The sequence below is a fragment of the Crassostrea angulata genome, chromosome 1, assembly GCF_025612915.1.
Source record: "Crassostrea angulata isolate pt1a10 chromosome 1, ASM2561291v2, whole genome shotgun sequence".
Taxonomy (NCBI): Eukaryota; Metazoa; Mollusca; class Bivalvia; order Ostreida; family Ostreidae; genus Magallana; species Magallana angulata.
Genome location: NC_069111.1, coordinates 21,243,930 through 21,269,139, shown reverse-complemented (window position 1 = coordinate 21,269,139; position 25,210 = coordinate 21,243,930). Strand labels below are relative to the sequence as shown.

The 25,210-nt window shown below is 32.4% G+C and overlaps 1 protein-coding gene across 2 annotated transcripts; it reads right to left on the bottom strand.

Annotated features, from left to right (window-relative positions):
• Nucleotides 1-10,009: 10,009 nt before the first annotated feature.
• Nucleotides 10,010-25,135, bottom strand: LOC128167344 (cytochrome P450 2C31-like). Of its 2 annotated transcripts, XM_052833026.1 has the most exons (7): nt 25,033-25,135; nt 14,073-14,567; nt 13,190-13,399; nt 12,609-12,738; nt 11,553-11,818; nt 11,186-11,313; nt 10,010-10,846 (listed from the first exon to the last, which is right to left on the bottom strand). In XM_052833026.1, the coding sequence occupies exons 2-7, from the start codon at nt 14,505-14,507 to the stop codon at nt 10,633-10,635; spliced, it is 1,383 nt and encodes a 460-aa protein (XP_052688986.1). In that variant the 5' UTR covers nt 14,508-14,567; nt 25,033-25,135; the 3' UTR covers nt 10,010-10,632. The 2 variants fall into 2 exon arrangements, with proteins under 2 accessions (XP_052688986.1, XP_052688977.1); XM_052833017.1 differs by lacking the exon at nt 25,033-25,135 and having other exon boundaries at nt 14,073-14,725.
• Between the last annotated feature and the right edge of the window lie 75 nt (nt 25,136-25,210).

Here is a 25,210-nt window from a genome sequence, read left to right as displayed (position 1 = left end):
TATCATTTTTAAAAAAAATTAATTAATTTTGAATATATAGCTACATTTGGAAAAGTTTTTTCGTATATCAATATACATTATCTATCTATCTATCTATCTATACACTGTGATATGCATTGCAGCATTGGCTTTAAATAGTACAGATTGCCTTTAGGACATGTCTGTGTTGTACAATATTTTTATTATTATGGGTGCATGATAATTCTTTAAAGAGTTATACTGTAGAATGACGTGTGTTTATAGTAAGGAATATTGTTTTTCTTCATGATTAATTGTGAGTTTTATTTTCTTAACAATGTTGGTTTTTGTAGACCAGGAATTTTAAATTGCCTTACCATCATTTTTTTCAATTTTCACCAAAAAAAGAATCGAATAAAGATTGTGCATTCATTTGACATGTTTATTTTTTATGAATAGTCTACCCTATATTCTCTATTTCAATAGTTAACTTTACTATGCACATAATAAAAACAATAAGACAATAGAATATTTTATTTTCAACAGAAATATTTTTCAATTTTGAAAAAAACAACAGATTGTAATAATATCATAAATAATATTAATAATACTATACAAAATTTACACTAATCTCTCAGTTCATATTCTAAAAGAGGTTTCTTGGATATTCATTACAAAAAAGTGACGACTGTATTGTCACTATTAGATTTGTGTCATCTTATAAATCTAAATATAACAAGAGGCCCATGGGCCACATCGCTCACCTGAGGAACAATAGGTATGATAAAATCAGCTTAATGTAGTCATAATACGAACTATCTGGACAATGTACAATAATACATGTAGATCCTGTATAAATAAAATTTTCCCCTGGATATTCTTATGTTTATAATCATTAGTCCCTTTTTCTAACAGGATGATTTTATAGTCATATCATATGTTGAGTATTGCAGTTCTCAAAAAGATCCCTAACAATAGTTTATATATGGGATATAAACGTACATCAAACTCTGAACCTTCTCGTGAGGCCAAAGAATTGTCCTGGGGCCAAAGTCTTAACAATTATAAAGAATCATCTGGCTGATTAGTTTCTGAGAAGATTTTTAAAGATTTACCCTATATATTCCTTTGTTAAACTTTGACCCCCCCCCCCCCATTGTGGCCCCACCCTACCCCTGGGGATCATTATTTTCACAAATTTGAATCTACACTTCACACATGTTTCAGCTTTCCTGGCTGATTAGTTTCTGAGAAGAAGATTTTTAAAGATTTACTCTGTTTATTCCTATGTAAAACATCGACCTCCCATTGTGGCCCAAACCTACCCCGAGGGGTCATGATTTTCACAAATTTGAATTTTCACTACCTGAGGATGCTTCCACACAAGTGTCAGCTTTCCTGGCTAATTAGTTTCTGAGACGAAGATTTTTAAAGATTTACTCTATATAATCATATGTTAAACTTCGACCCCCCATTGTGGCCCCAACCTACCCCCAGGGCTTATTATTTTCACAACTTTGAATCTACACTACCTGAGGATGCTTCCACACAAGTTTCAGCTTTGCCTGCGGATAAGTTTCTAAGAAGAAGATTTTTAAATATTTACTGTATATATTCCTATGTTAAACTTCGATCCCCCATTGTGGTCCCACCCTACCCCCGGGGGTCATGATTTTCACAACTTTGAATTTACACTACCTGAGGATGCATCCACACAAGTGTCAGGGTTCCTGGCTGATTAGTTTCTGAGAAGAAGATTTTTAAAGATTTACTGTATATATTCCTATGTAAAATGTCGACCTCCCATTGTGGCCCCACCCTATCCCCGGGGGTCATGATTTTCACAAATTTGATTCTTCACTACCTGAGGATGCTTCCACACAAGTCTCAGCTTTCCTGGCCGATAAGTTTCTGAGAAGAAGATTTTTAAAGATTTACTCTATATATTAATTTGTTAAACTTCGACCCCCATTGTGGCCCCACCCTCAGGTGAGCTATAAAGGTTAAGTTTACAATTCAATAAGTTGGTTTCTAGAAGAACAAATTTTGAAAATTTTCGTAATAAATATTGACAAATTTTTTACTTTTTTAATCTTTACCTTTTAAGATCTGTGTATAAACATAGAATTGTGAGCAAATCTCTGTATCTTGCTTATAATTCGAAGCTTAACACTTAAATATGGTTAGTAAATAGAAATTGTAAACAATTAAACACAAGAAACATGCACTACGTGTATAACAAATAAAGAACACAATTTATTTTTTCGAAATGAATCATATACATGTATATACCTACATATTTCCGTCAGCGATATCAAACTCTATTTAAACTGAATAAACTCGAGAAAATGACGAGCATCTCAACAAAACCTATTGTATTAATCTACCATTACGCAAAAGATAATGCCGAATTACCGATAGAATGAATTGTATTTCAGTACCCCTACATCAGATTTTGCTTAATTTGCGAAGGTAAACAGTTAACGTAGCTGTTTGATTTACCGAAGTCTCTGTTTGATTTGATACGTAAAAATCACGAGATACAGACGATAGTTTCCAGGTTACAAAGCATAAATAATGAAAACGAAACGAAAATCAGAACAAGCTAACACCAACGTCATATGTGAAAACTGTCAACGCATTGAAATATTTAGCCTCAATTTACTTCACAAAATCGGCACCAATATATTTTTCATGTTTCAAAATTTCCCTTCATACGCGAACTGTTGCACAACAAGCAAATTCATCATAGTCAGATCGACCCTTTTTCGTATAATGTCATGGCTGCTTTAAACAAAGAACCTCGTTTTAGAAGTAAGGAATAGGAGTCTTGGTAAAATGGGTATGCAAACCCGGGCCGTGTGCAAAATAAAAGCCGGGGCAGATCGGCAATCGTCAATTCCAAATACGCATTATTTTGCAGCAATATTTACAGCGAATACAAATATACTAGTCCATCAAATATCCTGAAATTTTAATGACATTGGCAGATTAATAACTGCCAATCTTTTGTTTTGCCCAGGCCAAGTCTTGCCTACCCATTTTACCGGATGCCGAACTCGAAGCTATTAAACTGATTGAAACACGCCTTTCCTTTATTATTATTTTCGTAATAACTCAGATTTGAAACAGAATTACCCCTTAATTCTTGCAATTTATATTTTCCTTTCCATAAGGATAATTTATGCTAAACTACGTTGAATTTGCCTCGGTAGTTCTTGAGAAGAAGATTTTTAAAAATGCACCCCCCATTTTCTACAGTTTCAAGGTTTTCTCCGCTTTGAATACAGATCAGACTTTTATTTTTGCAATTTATATTCGCCCTCCCATAAGGAAGCTTTGTGCCAAATTTGGTTGAAATTGGATAAGCAGTTTTAGAGAAGAAGTTCAAAATGTAAAAAGTTTACAGACGGACAGACGAACAGACGGACGACGGACAAAATGTGATCAGAATAGAAATAAGCGAGATCTTGCAAAAACTTTTCCAAGGCAATTTCTTTTCCATGACCCAAAGGTAAACACTCTGAAAAAAAGAAGAATATTTTTTATTTTTTTATTTGATCTAGTACCAAATCTTAAATACAAAGTTCTATGTCATAAAGATACAGTGGTAAATTGATGGCCTTAAAATCGTTTAGCCTTTAATTTAGATCAACATTTTGGACTTTTTAGAAAAGGTAGATCGAATGTGTGTCACTAGGGTGGAAAATGCTGCAATAACACCCACATCAAATACTACACCTTTTTCACACGGGGTCATTTGACGGCAACAATTGCCCTTTATTCATAATACAAGGTTACTTATTTGCAACATAAAATGGTCTACACTATTAGTAGTAAATGTGCCAATATGTTTTAAAAATGTGTGTGGCTTTTGTAATATTGAAAATAAATTTACCAATCTGCAGCTACGTGAGATAATATAAGTACCGTTGCCAATCCATTAAACTTTATTAATTTTATCCCACGTTCGATGAAAAATCTTGTTAAAACTTTAAACTCCTCTTCTATAACATCATGATACACTGTGAAAATGTGTCACTTTTAGAACACCGTAGATTGATACCAAGTACAAAAATATATAGGTGCACGCAATTCAAACTAATCTTAAGTGCAAGAAAATATTAATAAACTATATCACAGAAAAATAAATATTTACAAAATTGTCCTGGGGAAACAAAACCATTTTATAGTTAGTTTACCTTAAACAGGCAATTCGATTGGTAGGATTAAATCATAGTAAACATTTGCAATAAGTTATACTTGCAAAATTAGTAACGAAGTAAGTTGGTCAATATGGAGTAAGCCTATAGATTACTTAGTAACACACTTTCCCCAAAAACCTTACCATTCGTTCTGAAAATATAGGTCACACACCAGTTTAGACGATCTTTCTTGTACATTGGACAACATCAACGTTGTAGGCATAAAAAATATCATTTGTAGATTGAAAAAAATATTTTGTATGAAAAAATGGAACCCTACCAGAAATTCAATAGTATACACCGAAATATTTTTTTTAATTTTTGATACCAATGATTAATTTAATCATTCTGAGATTTTTCTATTGAAAGATATATTTTGAGCAACTTGATTCAGGAAATTGAAACTTTTCACAAATGAATTAATAAATAGATAAAACAGAAATTTCAGAACAAATCTACAAACTGAAACATTTAAAAATATATAAATAGGTATCTACGAGGGTCAATCAAAAAACACGAAGACAATGTGGCTGTCTATCATATATTTTTCATGAAAGTCATATTTAACAGATTAATCTGTGCACCTACACTTATGTTATTGATATGCAAAGTTTTAGTCCATTTGATGAAACGGTATTTTTGTTACCCCTTTTTAAAAACAACATGTTTAGTCACCACGGCGCACAGTAACGTTCAAAACATAATGTCAAGATTAAACATGCACAGTTTATAGATAAACCCCATCTTTATATCACGCTTAGTCTCTTGAGCCGTTCTCCTTACAATTTAAAATGGCACTGAACCCCTTAACATCTTATTTGCACACATTTGTTCGAAAATCATAAGTTATTTCTTCAAAGTTTTCATTTTCTAACCGTGTATCTATTAGTTTACAGTAAGGATAACCCTGAACGTCGGTTGACGTTACTTTTTTTTGACCAAATATTTACAGATATTCTACTCTCTTTCGTACTGTTTTATAATCAAAATACAATTACCACCACCCCCACAAAATTCATTACAGTTAAACACAAACTTGCAAATAATTGTTGACTTATTTTTGCACCACTGAGCATTTTCATAGCTTGTATCGGCTTTTTCCTGAGTTAAATCCATTTTGTTTGTACTTCTCGTTGCGCCTTGACGTCCGGCGACGTCGATGTTTTTAGTCAATTCTAAAGAGGACACTCTGTCTCTAGTAACTAATATCTGTTCGACAAAACAATATATCCCGTTATTATTTGGAACATAGAATACCATGACTATACTTAGTTTGAGTTCTCAATATTTTTTTATTTTAAGCCCAATCTATAGAGATATTACTTTCAACATTATATGGTTTATTGTTGACATAAAAAAAATTTGACCGTGCGCCGTGACCTCATTTTTGCAGGATTAGATTCTAAATAATTCTAAGAAATTAAGGAATTTATTAAATTTTTTTCTTGCAAATTGTTGGAAACTATTGCTAAATTATGTCTACTAAATTTAGTAATGATATGACGTTAAGTAACATAGCTATGACAAAAGTCTTCGTATTTTTTGATTGACCCTCGTACATAACTATAAAGAGATATGACAGCATGAAATGAATATAGTTACATACAAGTTAACATTAAATTGGAGTATTTAGATACATGTACACATCAGGAAAAAGGGAAAAGAGAAAAAATATACAAACACAAACACAATGCAATTACAGTACAGTATATATTAATATGTATCTGACAGCAACATGTAAGCAAATGATAAAATGGGTTGTAAATTTTGCCTATAATGTATTTAAAAAAATATTTTTTCATCTCAGGATACATGAAATAACAAATCATGTAAAGGTCAATAACTAGTAATATGTGTATTTGTTCATATTCAAACAACCTCTATAAATGTTTACAATATAAGTATCGAATAAAAATGCAGACACAAATACTCAAGTCTGATAGAGGATATCCATATCCAGTATGCATGTTCAGTGATTAAACAGTGTAGATAAATCGGCCGTCCTTAAGGGGCGATGGACAGATAGGGTTTGTTTTATAGATCTTCCTTTACACTGCAGCATTTTCGATTTGGGAATGAAAAAAAAATATATAAAACACATTTTAGAGGCAAAGTCAAGATTGCTTATTTTCTCCAAAACTTTTCTTACTTTAAAAGTTTGTTTAAAAACCACACATATTTTCGCATATCACCTTTTTAGGATTTGAAGGATTGATTGAAATTATAGAGAGGGAATAACAAACATGAATTAACATTTCTAAATAAGAAAACAAAACCGTATAGATATCACGAGGATTTTTTCAATAGATTGCACTATATAATATAAGATGTATTATTTATTGCAATGTATGTGATCAACTGATCAGCAAATGTAAGAGAGAGCAAGGCAATATCTTCATTTATACTCAAAAGAGGAATAACTCTTGCTGAATTCTTACATAGGTAATACTACATGTACAAACTATACAACTATGTATAAACCCAGAATAAACATGATTGAATTCATACGTCATTGTGGCTCAAAATCATAGACCCTTCCACAGAGTTTTTACAATTTTGATAGTAGGCCGTACTTTCTGCGACCCTTTAATACAGTGCAATTTTAGTTTAATTTTAGAAGGAAAAAAAACTTTGAAATCCACTTAAGTTTGATTTGGAGTTTTATGACAAACATTTCGGTATGCAATATGCATATTTGAAATATTCTAAAATGACAAACACCACGAACAGTTTGGACAGCCCTCGTATATACCTGAAAGTTTCAATTTTAAAATTCTAATCCATTCATCATCATTCATGTTCATTATTTTAAGTTACATGCTGAAATATCCTGATAGCAAATTTTAACAGCAATTTCAATACTTAAAATATCGGTTTTCAAGATATATATTGTTACTACAGCATTGTCCAGGAATGAGTATGCAAGACAATATACATGTACGGCATGCTTAAAGTTTAATATATTGTGTGGATGCAAGAAAAAGTATATCGTACTTTTGTATTAAGAAACCCAGTAAATATACAATAAACAATATCGCCATTTCAATTTACTGGGCGAGTGTAAAATCAAAATTAAACAATATGAAGTATTGTACATTTTTATGTATCATTAACATTTGCACACCCATCCAGCAAAATTTAAAAAAAATATTTTACTGAATAAAATACTAGTAGTTTATCGTGTAATCATGAGTACAAACATTCTTATTTAAAACATAATTTTGGTAATACAAATATCACAAAACAGCAATTATACCCGAAAAGTTCACCCTAAGTAACACAGTTCTAATATATTTGAAGGGCTTGCGCGGATCAAGGGGGAAGGGGGGGGGGGGGGTCAAGACCCCCCTGCAAAATACAAATGACTTTAAATTTACATTAAAATGTTCCATTTCTTTGTCCGACTGTTAAAACTATGTAGACGCGTTTATCCTATGAATAAATATGAAAACCTGTAAAAAGTTTAATAAATCCAACTTATCGATAACAAATTTTTAAGTTGTGTTTATTTTCTGTTGCATTTAGAACCGGTTTTATGATCAGAATTCTACGTTACGGGTCAATTTTTAACAGACCTGTACACGTTTTTATTCAACACTTTTGTCTCAATAGTCAGCGTTGAAAAATAAACCCAGTGTTAATTTTTAACCCGGGTCAAAATTCTTAATTACACCGACGGATCGACCGATCGACTGGATCTATATCTAGCAACTAACAGAAACTCACCAAATGGGAAAATCGGCGGTTATTTGGAAAGAACTCTAATGCACGATTTTGTAAAGAATAATTCAAAAGCATGTACAAATCATCAATTTATTCGTTTTGTTCCCTGTTGATTTTAGAATTAAATGCCACTTTTATTTGCTTATACTTGCTGTTTAATACTTTATTCATAATGTTTTCAAACATATACAATGCACATAAGTCTTTTTATAAGACTGCATTTGCCAACAGATTAAAAAAACTAGATTCTCTTCGACAGTCGTCATGTGGTATTGACTTTTATGAACACAGTCTGATTTTAAAGAACAACATAGTTTTACTTCTCAAGACTCTTCATACATATTCACACGATCCTGAATCAAATTTAGAATTGAGAACACGATTCTTAATTATTAAACCAATAATCTGCAGCTTTTTGTCGTTTAAAAAAGGGTCAATAGAAGCATAATTGTAAAGCATGTAATATTTAATCCAAAATTCATACTTTCTTGCGGAATATATCAGCTTTTATTTGTCTTTAAACCTTTTTTTTTTCAAGAAAATGTATTTGAATGAGTTATTATTTTAATATAAGAAGAAAAAACAACATCTTTTCAACTTTTTGAAGATATCAATTTTCAATTGACATGCACTAAGAGTACAACTAACATTTTATTAAAACATATAAAACTATTTCTGTCTTTTTTGGATCTATCAAACAACCAGTACAGTAATTTTGAAGAAAAAACCCACTAGTTGGCATTGTTTAGGACTTTATATATGTTAACGATATATGTTATCAAATTGGATTTTTTCTTTAGTGAACTTCTATTATTTAAAAGGGGAAGATATTATTTTAAAAATGATTTAGAAATCTTCAAGAGACTGATGAATTGTAACATATAAGGAAGTTTCGTTTGTAGGAAAAAAAAAATTGGCTAGCATAATTTGTTATTAGAAATTAAAGAAAAAAACTTCAAGTACTTTCAAAAGTAATAAAACCCTTTAAACCTACATGTATTTGCGATTTTTTTAGAGTTCGGACAAACACAGTAAACTTTTTACATTTATATTATATGTTATATTATAGTTAATTGGAAAAGGTATTGCAATAAACATTTAAAAGTGCGATGTTATACCTTTAAATTTTAATTCATCATGGAAGAACTGATCATTTGTACTTTTTAAAATTTCAATAACTTAAGTTTGAATTGGCACAATAAAGACATTTAAACTATTTGAATTTATTTGCCAACGTCATTAATTTTTCGCATCAAAAGAAGTGCTGATACAACGAATAAGAGGTTGTGGTTTAGTTCTGCAATTGTCATTGCACAATGGCGGACATCAGTGCTCTATCAAAGATTTTGGAGCGGATGCGAATACATGAACGTTAGTCAATTCCACAGATTCTTCCACTACCGATCTTCTGGCTTTTAGTAAAGAAGTAAGTGATGTAACAAACAAAACTACGGATTGTGCCAAAGACGTCGCAAAATATGCGACAAGAATTAACGAAGACCTGGCAAAACTGCGACAGTTGATCAAAGACTTCACAGTACAGATTGGAGACAAAATGAAAACCCTCGCAGAAGCTGGATTGTTTAAAGGTAAAAAAAAAACCCACAAAAAACTGGAAAACTATTCTTGACTTTTTCCTGGTTTTGAATTAACGTACTTTTCATCATTATTAATGGTATCCCATTTTGTTGGTTTCAGATGTTCCAGATCTCCATTTTAGTGGGTAGGAAGATTTTGTTTCAAATTTAATTGTTAGTCGTTATATCATGTTAAGGTATTATAATAATAAGTCTATCCGTATATCATGTTAAGGTATTATAATAATTGGTCTATCCGTCAGGTATGGAAAACATCAAAATTCATCAAAACATCGTATCAGCAGGTAGTAAAAATTTTGAATGTACTAACGGGCATCACTCTGATTAGATAGAGAAGCGAAATCAAACATTTTAATTTATCAATTTGCAGATAAAAATTTGATAAGAAAAAGGCAGAAAATCTAGTGCTTTTACAGAAAATCGCCGAGCAGCAACAAGAACTCCAGAAAGGGCTTTGTGAAACAGAAGGACTTATATCAAAAGTTGAAGAAACGGGGTATTTCACGTTAGAGGGCTATAGGGATTATAATTTGAACAAACTGGAATCCACACTACCTAAGTATGCTTCCACACAAGTATCAGCTTTTCTGGCCAAATGTTTTTTGAAAAGATTTTTTAAAGGTACCAACTTATGTTAAATAATTCTTAATTAACATTCTTTAAAAAAGAGCGCGACCCGTCATTCTAACAAACTGAAATCCCCGTCACCTAAGAATGCTTGGTGAAAAGTTTGGTTGAAATTGGCCATGTGGTCCTGAAGAAGAAGTCGAAAATGTAAAAGGTATACAGACAGACAGACGGACGTCGGACAAAAAGTGATCAGAATGGCTCACTTAAGATTTCTGCTCAGTTGAACTAAAAAAGATTGCGACTTTTAGGACTTGTGTTATTTTTTTTTTACTTAACAAATTATGAAAAAGAAATACACACTAAGTTTAAAAATAAATGATTACAACATTATTACAGGCATTACAAATACCTGTAATTAAAAATGTGTTTATCAACATTATATCCAATTACTTTACAAAAAGGAATAATTAATATGCATTAGCATTAGACATTACCATTATCAAGCAATATGATGATACGAGTATCTGTAGCGACAAGAGTATATAAGCGACTAAGATAAATAAATCATAATAATGATATTATTTTGATCTTAAAATGAAGCGGACTTCAAAAGGCTGAGGTTGTAGCACAATTCCTGGAATCATATTCTTTGGCAGCAGATCTGGCAAAGATTTCCCATCAGGATCGATTACTGTTGCCAACTGCATTAATGTGGATATAAATAGAAATATGCGAGATCTTGCAAAAACTTCTCCGAGACAATTTCTTTTCCCTGATCCAAAAGCAAACACCCTGAAGAAAAAAAAATAATATTTTCAAAAACACCGTTTTCAAAATAAATGGATTACAATCGACAAATTAAAGAAACATCATTTTGAGCATGATTAAAGCAAAATAAATTTTGCGTCAACGCATTACTGCTTGTATCTAGTATCATATTTTAAATTATAGTTTCTATGTAATAAAAGTACAGTTAGGAAAAATGGTCTTAGAGTGAGTTTAATTTTATCTTAAAGAAAACGATTGGTACATCGTTTGACCTTTAATTTGGAGCACGATTTTGGACTTTGTGCACGGGAAAGGCAGAGTTGCTGGGTTGAGCATTGATGCAAAGAAAAATAAATACCACACCTTTTCCTCACAGGGTCATTTGATGGCAACAATTGTCCTTTATCATCAAGAAAACGCTCAGGTTTAAAGATAAATGGATCATCGAACTCTTTTTCACTGTGATGAATCGTCCATACGTTTGGTACGATCTAAAATATATGTTTTATTTAATATTCAAGCACATTTGCTAAGGAGTAAAGAGTTAAGAAATGGGATTACGTTTTAATTTATTAATCTTTTATAAAATAAGAATTTCTCGACAAAATAAAAAAGGTCCAGATTTTATATATGCCATTTAACTTGATTTGATCTCACACGCCGAGCTTAAACATTACGTATTTTGCTCAGAAGAAAAAAAATCTTCCATAAATGGTTTTTTTAAACTTACGATTGTATTCTTGTCAATGGTGTATCCATTTATTGTAGTGTCCTGGGAAGCAGCATGTAATATAAGCAGAGGAACGTGTGAAATGTAGCGCAGAGATTCGATGATGAACGCTTCCGTCAGATGACAGCTCCTCCTGTCGGCCAGACGGGGCTCTCTGTCGGAACCAATCACATTGTCCACCTCTCTTTGTAGTGATTTCTGTAGTTCAGGTCGTTTTGCAAGAATTTGGATCATGGACATGATAGTCCCTCGGGTTGTTAAATAAGCTGTTATAAACAAACCATTGAGAATTATAATTGTCTTCAGTTTTGACACCTTTTTAAGTTTTATATTAGTTAATTATAAACCCTAAGTTTTTTTCTCAGCATTGATTCTTCATATATTGAGTCTAATAAAGACGCAACATGAACTTTTTGGCTGCTCATTTTTGTTTTAAAAAATCAAAGGCGAGGATTTTCCTTGAGCGAATGAATGATCAGTTATAAATCAAGTTAGCCGCCAGTGACAAAGTAAGTTTACTTTCAGTTCATATTCAACGAATTAAAATCGGCACACAGGAGTTGACTAAATTAAACGACATGATAAAATAATAAGATAATTTACTTGTGTTCAGATAATCCAAAGATGTCAACATCTCCGTAAAAAAAAATTTTGTTCCTGTAAATTTTTCCAAGTGAAAAATGAAAATGTGCCACAAAAGATATCTAGGATATATTCCCTTTCATCCATCAATTTCAATTGTACTCTTTTCATAAGTATGTGTATTTCTATAAAATATCGTCCAAAATTGCTGCATAAATATCTTCACTACAGTGCATACAAAAATGTTCTATACTGTACTATATCACTTAATAAGTTTTGAAAATGTTTACGCAACAATACGTGGATATGATATCAGAAGTATTGTTGAAATAAAGATTGAAATTCATATAATAAAAAGCAGTTCCTTTATTTGTTCACTGACAATCAAAAATCGTTTTTGTTTTTAAAGCTTTCGTAATCGTAAAATTTCTTCATATCTTCATTTATTGTACTTGCTATGTAATATTTACCAACCTGCAGCCACAAAATTCATCAGCAAGGTGCTAGTGTTTTCCTGGGTGAACCATTGTTTGCCATCGTCATCCCTCTCTTCCATCACCTCTCTCAGCGTGTGGTAAATACCCTTTTCTGTCGTGTCGTCCTTCTGCAAATTCAAAATTAAAATGTGTTATACCTTCTTTTTTATTTATTTTCATTCTTAAAGTTCAATTTTAAAGAAATTGGACGCACTGGGAATGGATCGTATCGTTGGATAATATAAGTACACTTGTGAATCCATTTAACTCTATGAATACAGTTGCAAATTGTATCACATGTTGGGTAAAAACTTTTTAAACTTTTTAAAAACTTTTAACATGCATTTTATAATTTGTTTATAATAAGACACTTTAAGAACACAAAAGATATATGGATAACAATTAGAAATTTTAAATGTACACACGATACAATTTATTTAAAAGTCAAAGAAAATATTTTAGAAAAGCTAATACATAGAAAAGAAATATTTACAAAATTATCTTGGAAACCAAATCCATTTTTTTGTCGATTTTTTCAAAACAGGCAAATTGTTATAAAGTAAAGTGTAAGCGACTCACCAATAAGTTTTCCAAATGCTCCATCATTTGCTCTTTTATTCGGTGAAGTTCATTTATATTTTTGGTCATTGGAAAAGGAAGATGGCGTAGAAACGGCATACTCCCATACAGAGCATCGTACCCAGGGTTCGCCACTAAGTTGACCAAATCATCCAGTCTATGTAAAATCTTCTGTAGTTTTCCATTTCTACCAAAACTTCGACCAATTGTCTGTCAAAATATTATTTCATATCTTTAAAAAGAATTCCCTTTTCTGCTTTTGAGCAGATATTTTTATATCTCCATTGACATATTTTGGCGTATTGAGCAAAGGCAAGAAAAAAAAAACCTTTTGTCTGATTTTGTATGATTTTCCAGATAACTCCGATATAATTTGAGTAAAAGTTTAAGCCTTGAATAGTTGTATTGCACGTTGGATCTTTAATGTCTGTAAACTTTTTTTTTATTTCAAAAGGCAACAAATAATTAAGTGATGTAATTGGGATTTATTTTTATCATTTTAGTTTTATTTTAATTAGAATTAGTTTGAACTTGGTGCAATGACTCAACCACATTAAAAAAATAATGGAGGAAACAGCGATATATCTTTTCAAAGAAAGACTTACTAAATAAATGCAGATGTTAAAAATTCTGTTTAAAAAGGGGGAGGGGCTTAATTCACAATAGAAGTTTGCGATAAATTACACTTACAAAGTTCGTTATAAGATGAGTTTTGTCAATGTAAAGTACAGATTACTTTGTATACACACTGTGTTAACAAATAAATGAACCTTACCATTCATTCTGAAAATGCTTAGACGATCTACTTGTACTTGAAAACGTCAACACTGTCAACTTACAAAATATTACTTTAGAAGAAGAAAAATATCATGTGGAACCCTACCAGAATTTCAACCGTGTTCAGCACAAATTCCTCCACGATTTCACTAGGATCAAGGTTCTTGTTTTCGTTGGATCGTAAATATTCTTTGACAGAGACAAGGTTGCGCTTGATTTGGGATTCCACACAAGACAGGCCCTCTCCGTATGCCCGAAGCACCTGGTGGCCTAGTTTTCTACGCTTTGTCCAGTCTTGGTTTGGTGAGGCGAAAGCGATGTCTGAATAATTATCCAATATGTATTTGCCGTAAAACGTCGGAGATCGCGCTGCTGTAATTGTGGCATTTGGCTCTTGGTTGAAAGCCTCTCTAAGAACTTCAGATGAGTTTAAACTAACAAACTTCTTTCCAAGCAACTCAAACTGGAATATCTCCCCATATTTTGCTGTCCAATTGTTAAGTTTCAGATAGAGAGTCGGTAGGTCAAATTCAAAGAGCATTCCAATGAAAAGCCATCCTTTTGGTCCAGGGGGCACGTTTTTGTTCGAGTTCACCAACTTCTGAACACAATAAAATACAGAAAAAGTAATTAAAACGAAGACCAAAACTAAATCCAACATGACCGTGTATGGCCGGGATGCCCTGATATCAATTTGTTGACCTCTTATTATCTCATCCATAAATATCCCTAACCTGGTTCAACTGTCTATACAAGGCCGGATATATCATTATCTAAATCAGACTTTTAGGGAGACCCAGTTTAAAATGACCGTGGAACGTTCAAAATCAAGGAAGCAAAACTTTTAAACCTCTAGAAGGCATATTTTTAAACTCTGCTACTTTCATTTTAATTTGTAAATATCCCAGCTTCCTACTTTTATGAAAAGTTTTGACAAATATATAGATGAAATAAGTGTATTAATAATTATTATTTAAATAAATATGAATGGAAGATACAATCCATATAATGAAACCATGCATGCTTTATGAATGAACTTGAGTAAACAATACCTGTCTGTTAAACCTAGATATTTCTTCACTTCAATGCTCATAGCTGACATGAATTCATAAAGCATTTAGTCGCCATATTAGTTTCCATCGCTTCTTTACTGCCACTGGGGTACTGTGGAATCATTAGAATTCGTGGTGGCTCAATTTTCGTGGTATTCGTGGGTAGCCCTCGCCCACGAATTTACATCCTCAATGAAAACTGATTATAAAAGGTTTGATTTACCTACTGAGACTAAAAACTGAATCATTGACGAAATTAGATCCCCACGAATAAGCAAAAAACCAACAATCCACGAAAATTGGCCCCCACGAAATTAAATGATTTCACAGTATATATAGCGGGTTTCATAAATAATAAAGATCAGAAAATTACTGTTTTCTTTTTTTTATCGTAAAAAAGCATTGTCACATAGAATAAAGAGGAGAATGTTAAGAAAATGTTAAAAAAAACAAATGGAATATTAAAATGTCTGATTTTTTTTATTTGGTCACTATATTCATTTTACTATGAATCGGGCACAAAAATATCATGCATCAAGCATTTTTCAATGCATTGTTTTGTTCTAATCATAAACAAATGATTGGTTTGTATCGTAACTTAATTTACATCGGCAGAATGTAGAAAAGGTGCTTCATTAAGCTCAAGAGTTATTGTAAAGTTTTGTAACAAATTGCATTATTATACTTTCATAATACTGAAATCTGATTGGTTTAGACGCAGTTGATAACCCGTTCTATTACCCTCAGCGTTAGCAACACACTTGACAACGGGTAACACAACAAATTGTTACATGCGCGTAAATTATGCGCGTACGGTTCGCTGAGGAATTCACTACATTTCTATATAAAGGCAGTAAAATTTTCTCTAAAATTAAGGCATTCAGTATAATAAAATAAATCGTGCCTGTTTGGGAGGGTAACTGTTGAAATTGACACCCTAGGCCTCGAAAACCATTGTCAACCTCCGCTGCGCGTCGGTTGACAATGGTTTTCTCGGGGTGTCAATTTCAACAGTTACCCTCCCAAAAATGCACTATTTATATAATGACATGATGAAAACCCCCTCACTGATCATATCCTTAAACACGGAGATACAATGTATAAACTGAATTTTTTAATGTTCAATCAAGGGTTCAATAAATAAATAATAAATGAATAAATAAATAAAACAAGATAAATCATGCAATGAATAAATAAAGAAAGATAGAAAGAAAGAAAGAAAATATGAAGAAAAAAACTATTTTTACTTATTTGTCCCGTGATTTCCTTTTCGTAGTATAAGTATAAAACTTCTTTATACGCAGACTCTATTGTATGGTAGTTCGATGGTTGGTTAATATTGGTAAATATATGGTAAATAACACAATGATCATATTCTCTTACAAATGCACGCTCTTGCCAAAAATTGAAATGTCCATAATTGCCTGTCAAACTGAAAACATTGTATTTTCTAGACAGTGTTCGTTCTGATGAACACCTACCTTAGACGGGGGCAAAAATCTACACACCTCAATACTGTCACATCATTGAACATGATACAAAGGAAATAAAACATAAATACGTACAAAATTGCAAGCAAAGAATTTCGTTTTCTCAAACGTAATTTATGAATTGGTGATCATTATCAAATCAAAAATGCAATTAATATAAAAACGATGAGATGATTTATAAATCGATTATTACGAGTCATTTGCTTCATTCAGTTTATTTTATTTTCAAGCAAGAGATGCTGATCGAGAGCTTGTTGACAACACAGCAGAAACACCATTGCTGCTCCTTCTTCTGCCAATTTATTGAAATCTAATCATACGCAATTCAATTCAGTTTATTCACTCAAACCATGAAAAATGGTACATTGTACATGAAGTCAATCATTATATACAGTTCAAAAGTCAGAGGTAGATATGAATAGATAAGTAGTAAATAAATAGTAAATAAGCATAAATATACAATATTATATACAATGAATATAGGAAAAAGTATAATAATGGAGGACAGACTATTAAATCAGACTGATTATTTTGATAATAAAATAACATATTTTTTCAGATTTGCAACATTAGTACAAGACATAAGTTCACAAAACTTAATAGTATTTGGCGCTGGCCAGTATTTATCAAATTTAAGTCTAAATGTCAATAGCTCTTTTCATTCAAGAATATAATGGAATTCGTCAGCAGCTTGACCTGAATTACACAGTTTACACACTTTTTGGTTTAAAGGAATTTATATTATACCATCTCCCGCATATAAATACTGGATTGTCGGTAGCATCTGTTTAATCAACAGCTAGCGTTTTTTAGAAGAGCCAATCAAGGCAAACCAAAACAGTTTCACGACTCTCGTATCTGATAGTGAACTCTCTACACAGGTATACATGTGTTGATTAGGCACTCTCATTTTGATGTTATTGCATGGACATGAATTCCTTATTCAGTCAGTGATATTTTTTATTATTCTTATGTTGAATACTAAAGAAAAATATTGTTTTACGACTTCGTTAATATTTTTTCTTAATTCTTATATGCTCAACCTTTAGCTAATAAACATCATCAATTTTGTGTAAGAATGGCCAAATAGAAATAAAATCCAATTCTTATGATGAAAATATCTAATACTTCGAGACTTCATACCTTTTCTTCCTCCCCAGATCTTTAAAAAAACACCCCACGGCTTAAGCCATTTCGATAATTTTTGACATTGATGTTTCTAGTTTCTGAGTTTGAACCGTTCTCCTTTTAATCTCTACCAATTTCAGCATTTGCTTTTGTTTGATTGCATCTGTGGTATATATTTCTTTTACTATGCTATTAAAAACAAGAGGCTCATGGGCCACATCGCTAACCTGAACAATTATAGGCATGATAAAATCAGCTTAAGGTGGTATGGGACATGTTGTGACGTATTGTTTATCGAAATAAACAATAAAATAAAGTGTAATTATATATGTAGTTTCTTTTTCAATAGTGTCACCTAGCAGCGTAGCCCAGTGGGTTAGAGGGTTTTCTGCGAACCTGTAAGTCATGAGTTCGAATTCCGCTGGGTGTTTTACAATTTTTACCTCTCCAAATATTTTTAAACTCTATTTTTTTGTTAAATATTGCAAAATTTTTAAATTCTAAACCGGTGAAAGCATTTCAAATTAAATGTACTTGATTCCACATTAATTTCGACAGATATCCCATACCACCTTAATGGAGTGATAATAAAAAAATATCTGGACCACGTAGGATATTATATATAGATCCTGTATAAATAAAAATCCATTTTCTCCTTGGAAATTCTTATGTTTATAGTCAAGTCCCTTTTCTAACAGGATAATTTTATAGTCATAACACATATTGAGCGTTGCACTTCTCAACAAGATCCTAAACAATTGTATAATATACATGTATATGGTATATAAAACTACATCAAACGCTGAACCCCTATGTGAGGCAAAGTCTTAACCATTTTAAAGAATCAGCAAGAAGATGGGTGGATAAGGCGTGTAAAATGCCCATAAGCGGTCGGACAGGCTACTGAAAAATTAAAGTATCAATAAATCTGATGGTTTTTTTTTTAAATCATTGAAAACAATATATATTTAACGAATTGTTGATTTTTAACCTATAGGTATGTTCAATACTTGTAATATGTTGACTCAAACAGGCGTGTACGTATCAAAACCTGCAAATACTGTCATTTTTTAGAACTTCAGGGCATTTTCTTTTATAGAGTGGGTCTTTGCTCCATATTTTTCTCATAGTCTAATTAAGGTCGATTGGAAAACAAACCAATTTCAATCAACAAAAACGTGGAGAGATGACCCACTATACATTAAAAATATCATTTTGTATCCCAACAATTGAACGTTTTGAAAAAATAATACAAGTACGGTAGTTCGTGACCTTAGTCACACATAATATTTAAAAAGCCCACTTTGTTGTGTCTGAAATAGCTCAGTGGTTAGAGCACCTGGCATAAGCTAATCTTATATATCTAGGGGGGTTTTTTTGTTAAGAGTTCGATACCACCATAATTTTCGACAATATTTTTTTTCTTATTTTTTGTTAAATATATTAAAAAACTGACAATAGTTAGAAATTTTGCTTTCGCAAAGTTTTATTTGAATAGATTTAATTGGGGAAACATAAATTCAAAATTATATTTCTCTACTAAACTGAATGGGCATTTGCGCCATCTTATTCCCCCATCTTCTTTGTCAAAAGGCTTGCATATAAGTAAAACCATATATTAGAACATTTCAGTTTTTGTGAATTAAAATGTTTTTCTTTGTAAAACTGGATCCCCAATGCGGTCCCACCTCACCATACTCTTCAAGATTTTAATTTAAACGAATTTGAATCTACACAACCTAAGGTTGATTTTATTTATTTATTCCTATATGTATGTAAACATTCCCCCAATCCCCCCTATTGTGACCCCATCCTACCCCCAGGGATCATGTTTTGAACAAACTTGAATCTACCCAGTCCCTACCTGGATGCTTCCACACAAGTTTCAGCTTTTCTGGTTAATCGGTTTCATGGTTTGAACAAACTTAAATTAACTTTACCTGAGGCTGCTTCCACATAAGTTTCAGCTTTCCGGCCAACTTTTCTTTGTAAAAATTCGACCCCCTATTGTGGGCCGACACTACTACCGGGGATCATGATTTTCACAACTTTAAAATTCTTCGTTTTGTAACTGTACCCAATTGGGCTAAAACAACATCAGCATCTTCTAAAACGTACTTGCCTAAAAATAATGGCGGACGATCTGCTGTACTAACAAACTTCTTTCCAAGCATCTTAAACTGAAATACCTCTCCATATTTCGTTGTCAGATCTTTAAGTATCAAATAAAGTGTCGGTATATGGCCTATTTTTGCTCGATTTGTTCACGATTTCTACACAAACTTCTCAACATAATCTCAGCATAATAAAATACAGAAAATACGATCAAAACTAAGATCAGTTTTAAATCCAGAATGTCTGAATCGCGTGGTCAGAAATCTTATTTTATAATTTGCCTCTGCCTTACTATCTAATCACTTTGCACGCAATACATAGAAAATAGCGTAAGGTACATTCTGTAAGTTAATGTAACTTGAAGTTTTGAGTCTGTTTCTTGTTTTGACCCACTTACATGCGACCTCTTGCGACCGTGAGACTTAAAACTAAACAACTTTCGTAAATAGGCCCTGTCACACAGGTACCTAGTATGTAAACCCCTCGATTTCGTCACACCCGATTGCCCACCCGAAACTCCTGGCCGAGGTGTGGTCTACATTTTGTGGCCTTAAGATTTTATGCATTTATTTCTTATATTATGTGCATATTCTGTTTGTAAATAATGCAATGACATGTTTATTTGATGTTAGTTTTCTCCTGGCTTAAAAAAAAGTGCATTAAAGGATCATGTGTCGAAACTATTGCCTGCAGCCCCTATTTATACGCCGAATTATATCAAATCTATACAATTTTTTGGATAATTTTCAAACAAAAGTATATAGATATGATGCCTTTAAAGTGGATCTCTACACCAAATAAGTGTAGGAACTTTTTGTTGCATGGATTTGTTTTTAATACTAGGCACAGTACAAATGTATTCCACAACTAGATCTCGTTACGAGTAACGAGTAGGTCTTTCGTCCGCTTTGTTTTATATGATACGATAAAATATCGATACTCTCTGCCAAATCTAAAAGCCAGTATTTCTTGTACATTTGCCTAATGTTCATCACTGTTTGTCATACTAGATGAAATACCCCAAAAAATCTGTTAAACATGCTAAAAACAGAACAAGTTTGAACCCTTCAGGTGAGGACCGGAAGTGACGGTTGACAAAATAAAATCCGTTAAACACATTTTCAATAAGTTGTCTATCATTCATAAAAGTTTCGTGTCTTAATCACTTACAGTGACTAAAATCTGGCGGGTATAAAATTTGTCAAAAAGGATATGTACCTAAGATATTTGATATATCTCACCGAAAGTACATATGTTTGCTTATTCAACAGTGTATAGTTAACATATAGAAGAATGTCTACTGATATATTCATTCATGTAAAATAAATAAAATGAGGGAAAAAATTTTTAAGTGCTTCCGATTACGACCGGAAGATACGACGAATAAAACAAAATAATGTAAACACGGATACATACTTAGGGCTTTTATCCAACGAAGTTTGGTTGTTCAAGTCGTCACCGTTTTTTTAGATCTTATGGAGTCATTGTTTTTTGTCTCTTGACAGGAAAAGGACAAACGGAAATGCTCAGTGAAAATAAAAGTTTGTATTTCTTGAACATTATACAACTGTACTTTATTGTTTATCAATTTTACTAAAATTGTCAAAGAAAAACCGTACTAGTTAAACATTTAAACAGCTTGATTTGTTTGAACCCTTCTGGTGAGGACCGGAAGTGACGGTTGACAAAATGAAAGCGGTTAAACGCATGTTCTATCAAATGTCTATCATCCATAGAAGTTTCGTAAATTGATCACTTGACTTTCTGAGATCTCGTTGGTAAAACATTTATTTTAAAAAGGCTATCTGAGATATTTGAGATATCTCACCTGAAGTAGAATTTTTTGTTTATTTTACATCGGATAGGTGACATATGTAAGGATTAATACTTATATTTCAATTCTATATTAGATTAATCAAATGCAAAAATAAATAATTTTTGAAGTGCTTCCGGTGACGACCGGAAGTTATGACGAACAAAACAAAATAATTCAAAATCATCTACAAGTATGGTTCTATAATCCTACAATTCTGAATGCTCAAGTCCTTATTTTTTTTAGATCTCAATGTCACAAGCTTTTTGTCGCGGGACAGGAAATGGGAGACAGGAAATGAAGTTTTAAAAAAAATGATAAGAAATATTCTTCGAGATATCACTCCTGAAAATTTCAAGAAAATCTACTGAACCATCGCTGAGAATTCTTGTGGACAAAAAAGGGAATAAAATTCGTACCCAGTTTTCGAGCCATAGTGAGCTCATAAGAATGGCGCCACTGGCGTAAAACAAAAACAATAGGCACAATTTCAGACTATAGTCTACCTATCCTGAAAAGTTCATATGCATATCTCTGAGAAGGGGTCGTAAAAGCTACAAAATCAGCGATAACTCGGTACCGGAAGAGATGACGACAAGAATATTGAAAACAAAATAAATTCAGATCACTACCAATCATCTGTGAAAAAAAGTGTAAATCGGTTGAATAGTTTCCGAAAAATTGCGTGCACAAACTTTGTGGAAATAAGAGGCCCATGGGCCACATCGCTCACCTGAGGAACAATAGGTATGATAAAATCATCTAATGGACTCATAATACAAACAATCTGGACAATGTACAATAATACATGTAGATCCTGTATAAATAAAATCCATTTTTCCCCTGCATATTCCTATGTTTATAATCATTAGTCCCTTTTCTAACAGGATGGATTTATAGTCATATCACATGTTGAGTATTGTAGTTCTCAAAAAGTTCCTTAACAATTGTTTATATATGGGATATAAAGCTACATCAAACTCTGAACCTTCTTGTGAGGCCGAAGAATTTTCCTGGAGCCAAAGTCTTAACAATTATAAAGAATCAACTGGCTGATTAGTTTCTGAGAAGAATTTTAAAGATTTACTCTATATATTCATATGTAAAACTTTAACACCCCCCCCCCCCATTGTGGCCTCACCCTACCCCCAGGGATCATGATTTTCACAACTTTAAATCTACACTACCTGAGGATACTTCCACACAAGTTTCAGCTTTCCTGGCTGATTAATTTCTGAGAAGATTTTTAAAGATTTACTCTATATATAAATTCCTATGTAAAACTTCGACCCCCCATTGTGGCACCACCCTACCCCCGACGGTCATGAATTTCACAACTTTGAATCTACACTACCTGAGGATGCTTTCCCACAAGTTTCAGCTTTCCTGGCTGATTAGTTTCTGAGAAGAAGATTTTTAAAGAATTACTCTATATATAAATTCCTATGTAAAACCTCGACCCCCCATTATGGCCCCACCCTACATCCAGGGGTCATGAATTTCACAACTTTGAATTTACACTACCTGAGAATACTTCCACACAAGTTTCAGCTTTCCTGGCTGATTAGTTTCTGAGAAAAAGATTTTTAAATATTTACTCTATATATACCTATGTAAAACTTCGACCCCCCCCCCCCATAGTGGCCCCACTCTTCACCCAGGGGTCATGATTTTCACAACTTTGAATCTACACCACCTGAGGATGCTTTCACACAAGTTTCAGCTTTCCTGGCTGATTAGTTTCTGAGAAGAAGATTTTTAAAGATTTACTCTATATATAATCCTATGTAAAACTTCGACCCCCATTGTGGCCCCACCCTATCCCCGGGGGTCATGAATTTCACAACTTTGAATCTACACTACCTGAGGATGCTTCCACACAAAATTCAGCTTTCCTGGCTTTCTGGTTCTTGAGAAGAAGATTTATGAAAAATTCTCGAAAATTTTCATTAATTTCTAATTATCTCCCCTTGAAAAAGGGTGTGGCCCTTAATTTTTTACAACTTTGAATCCCCTATGCCTAAAGATGATTTGTGCCAAGTTTGGTTGAAATTGGCCAAGTAGTAGTTCTTGAGAAGATGTTGAAAATGTGAAAAGTTTACGGACAGACGGACGGACTGACGGACAGACAGACGGACGGACAGACGGACGACAGACAAAATGTGATCAGAATAGCTCACTTGAGCTTTCAGCTCAGGTGAGCTAAAAAGGAGAAGAAGAAACAGTACGAAAACTATAAGGTCTTCCGTTGGAAACGGAAGACCTTAATAATAGACGTTAAAATACAATACTCTATCTTCTAGACAATTTTTAAGATATCAGTCTGGTTCCAAATAATTACCTCTTATTTATCAAATTCTTAAACAGTTAAACATTTCTGTTTTAAAGGGGCATGGTCACGAGTTTGGTCAAATTTTATTTTTCTGTTTTTATTATTTACAATGCTTTGGGAATGCATTTCTAATAATCAAATTAAATTTGGGTGCCAGTCGATGAGTTTTAAGCAAGATACAGGGTTCACAATTCTTCGTCATGTAAACAAGGCTCGTGCCCTGTTTTTGTTTCCATAGGTTCAATATACTAGTAAAAACTCTTTTACAAACGGATTTGTCTATCTTCTTATTCATTTTAAGCAAAAATAACATTACTAACGTATACCACATTCATTTTAGACCTAAAACTGGAATTTTCCCTTCAACATTCAAAACGTAAACAAAAGCTTTGTTTACATAGCGAAGAATTGTAAGCTCTGTAACTCGCTTTTAACTCAACAAAAGACACTCAAATTTTGGTTGCCTATTAAAAATGCCTTACTAAAGCATTGTCAACATTAAAATTGATAAAATAATTTTTGACCAAAATTGTGACCATGTCCCTTTAAAATGCTAATGAAAGTGAAATGTTACTTAGTTTAGAAATGAAAAACAAAATAATGATAAATGAAGTGTGTATGGAATGTTGAATAGAAATTGAATGAAATTGAAAAATTAAAGAAAATACTGAATTATTGCAAAAATCGTGGTTTGAAAGATCCTTTCTAAGAGTTATTTTTCTTTATTTTACATGGTCTCAAATGTCTTGGGACCATTTTTTTAATTAATAAAAATCACGAAGAAAAATAAAAAAAGAAACGAAGATATGCTTGATATGTAGATATAAGATTAATAGATTAATAAGATTAGTATGATTAGTATGCGATGTTTGAAGCTGATAAATTTTTTTATGAATGCATCATATTTATTTAACTCTTTGGCACAAAACATTAGCAGTTATATTGCCTTTTACTTTTCTATATACGATAGCAATTATAAACAACAACCATACGCATATAAATACATACACATTAGATGTCCATAGTGATAGACATGTACGTGTATAATAAAAAACAAGATATTCGACTTTTTAATTACTTAAATTTTTACTGTGCTTAGACGATCACTGTTAAAAGCAAAGTTAAAATCACTGAACTTGTTAAGAAAACTGCCGAGTATAGATCTTCATGTCCGTAGCAAATACTGTCACCAGTCTTACGTCACCAGCAAACAGTGCACATATCCTTAAATAGAGTTTACACGAGTGCGATCACAAATGTGGTGCAGGTGTTGCCATTCCGTCATAACCATTCCGTCATTAAAAAAAAAAAAAG

What these genes read in the sequence shown, in the direction of transcription:
- LOC128167344 (XM_052833017.1), bottom strand. Translation starts at nt 14,687, where the DNA reads ATGGATGAGATAATAAGAGGTCAACAAATTGATATCAGGGCATCCCGG. An exon ending in CCATTGACAAGAATACAATC is followed by an intron (nt 11,314 to 11,552) that starts GTAAGTTTAAAA and finishes CATATATTTTAG; the next exon opens with ATCGTACCAAACGTATGGAC. An exon ending in AATGACCCTGTGAGGAAAAG is followed by an intron (nt 10,847 to 11,185) that starts GTGTGGTATTTA and finishes TTTTTTCTTCAG; the next exon opens with GGTGTTTGCTTTTGGATCAG.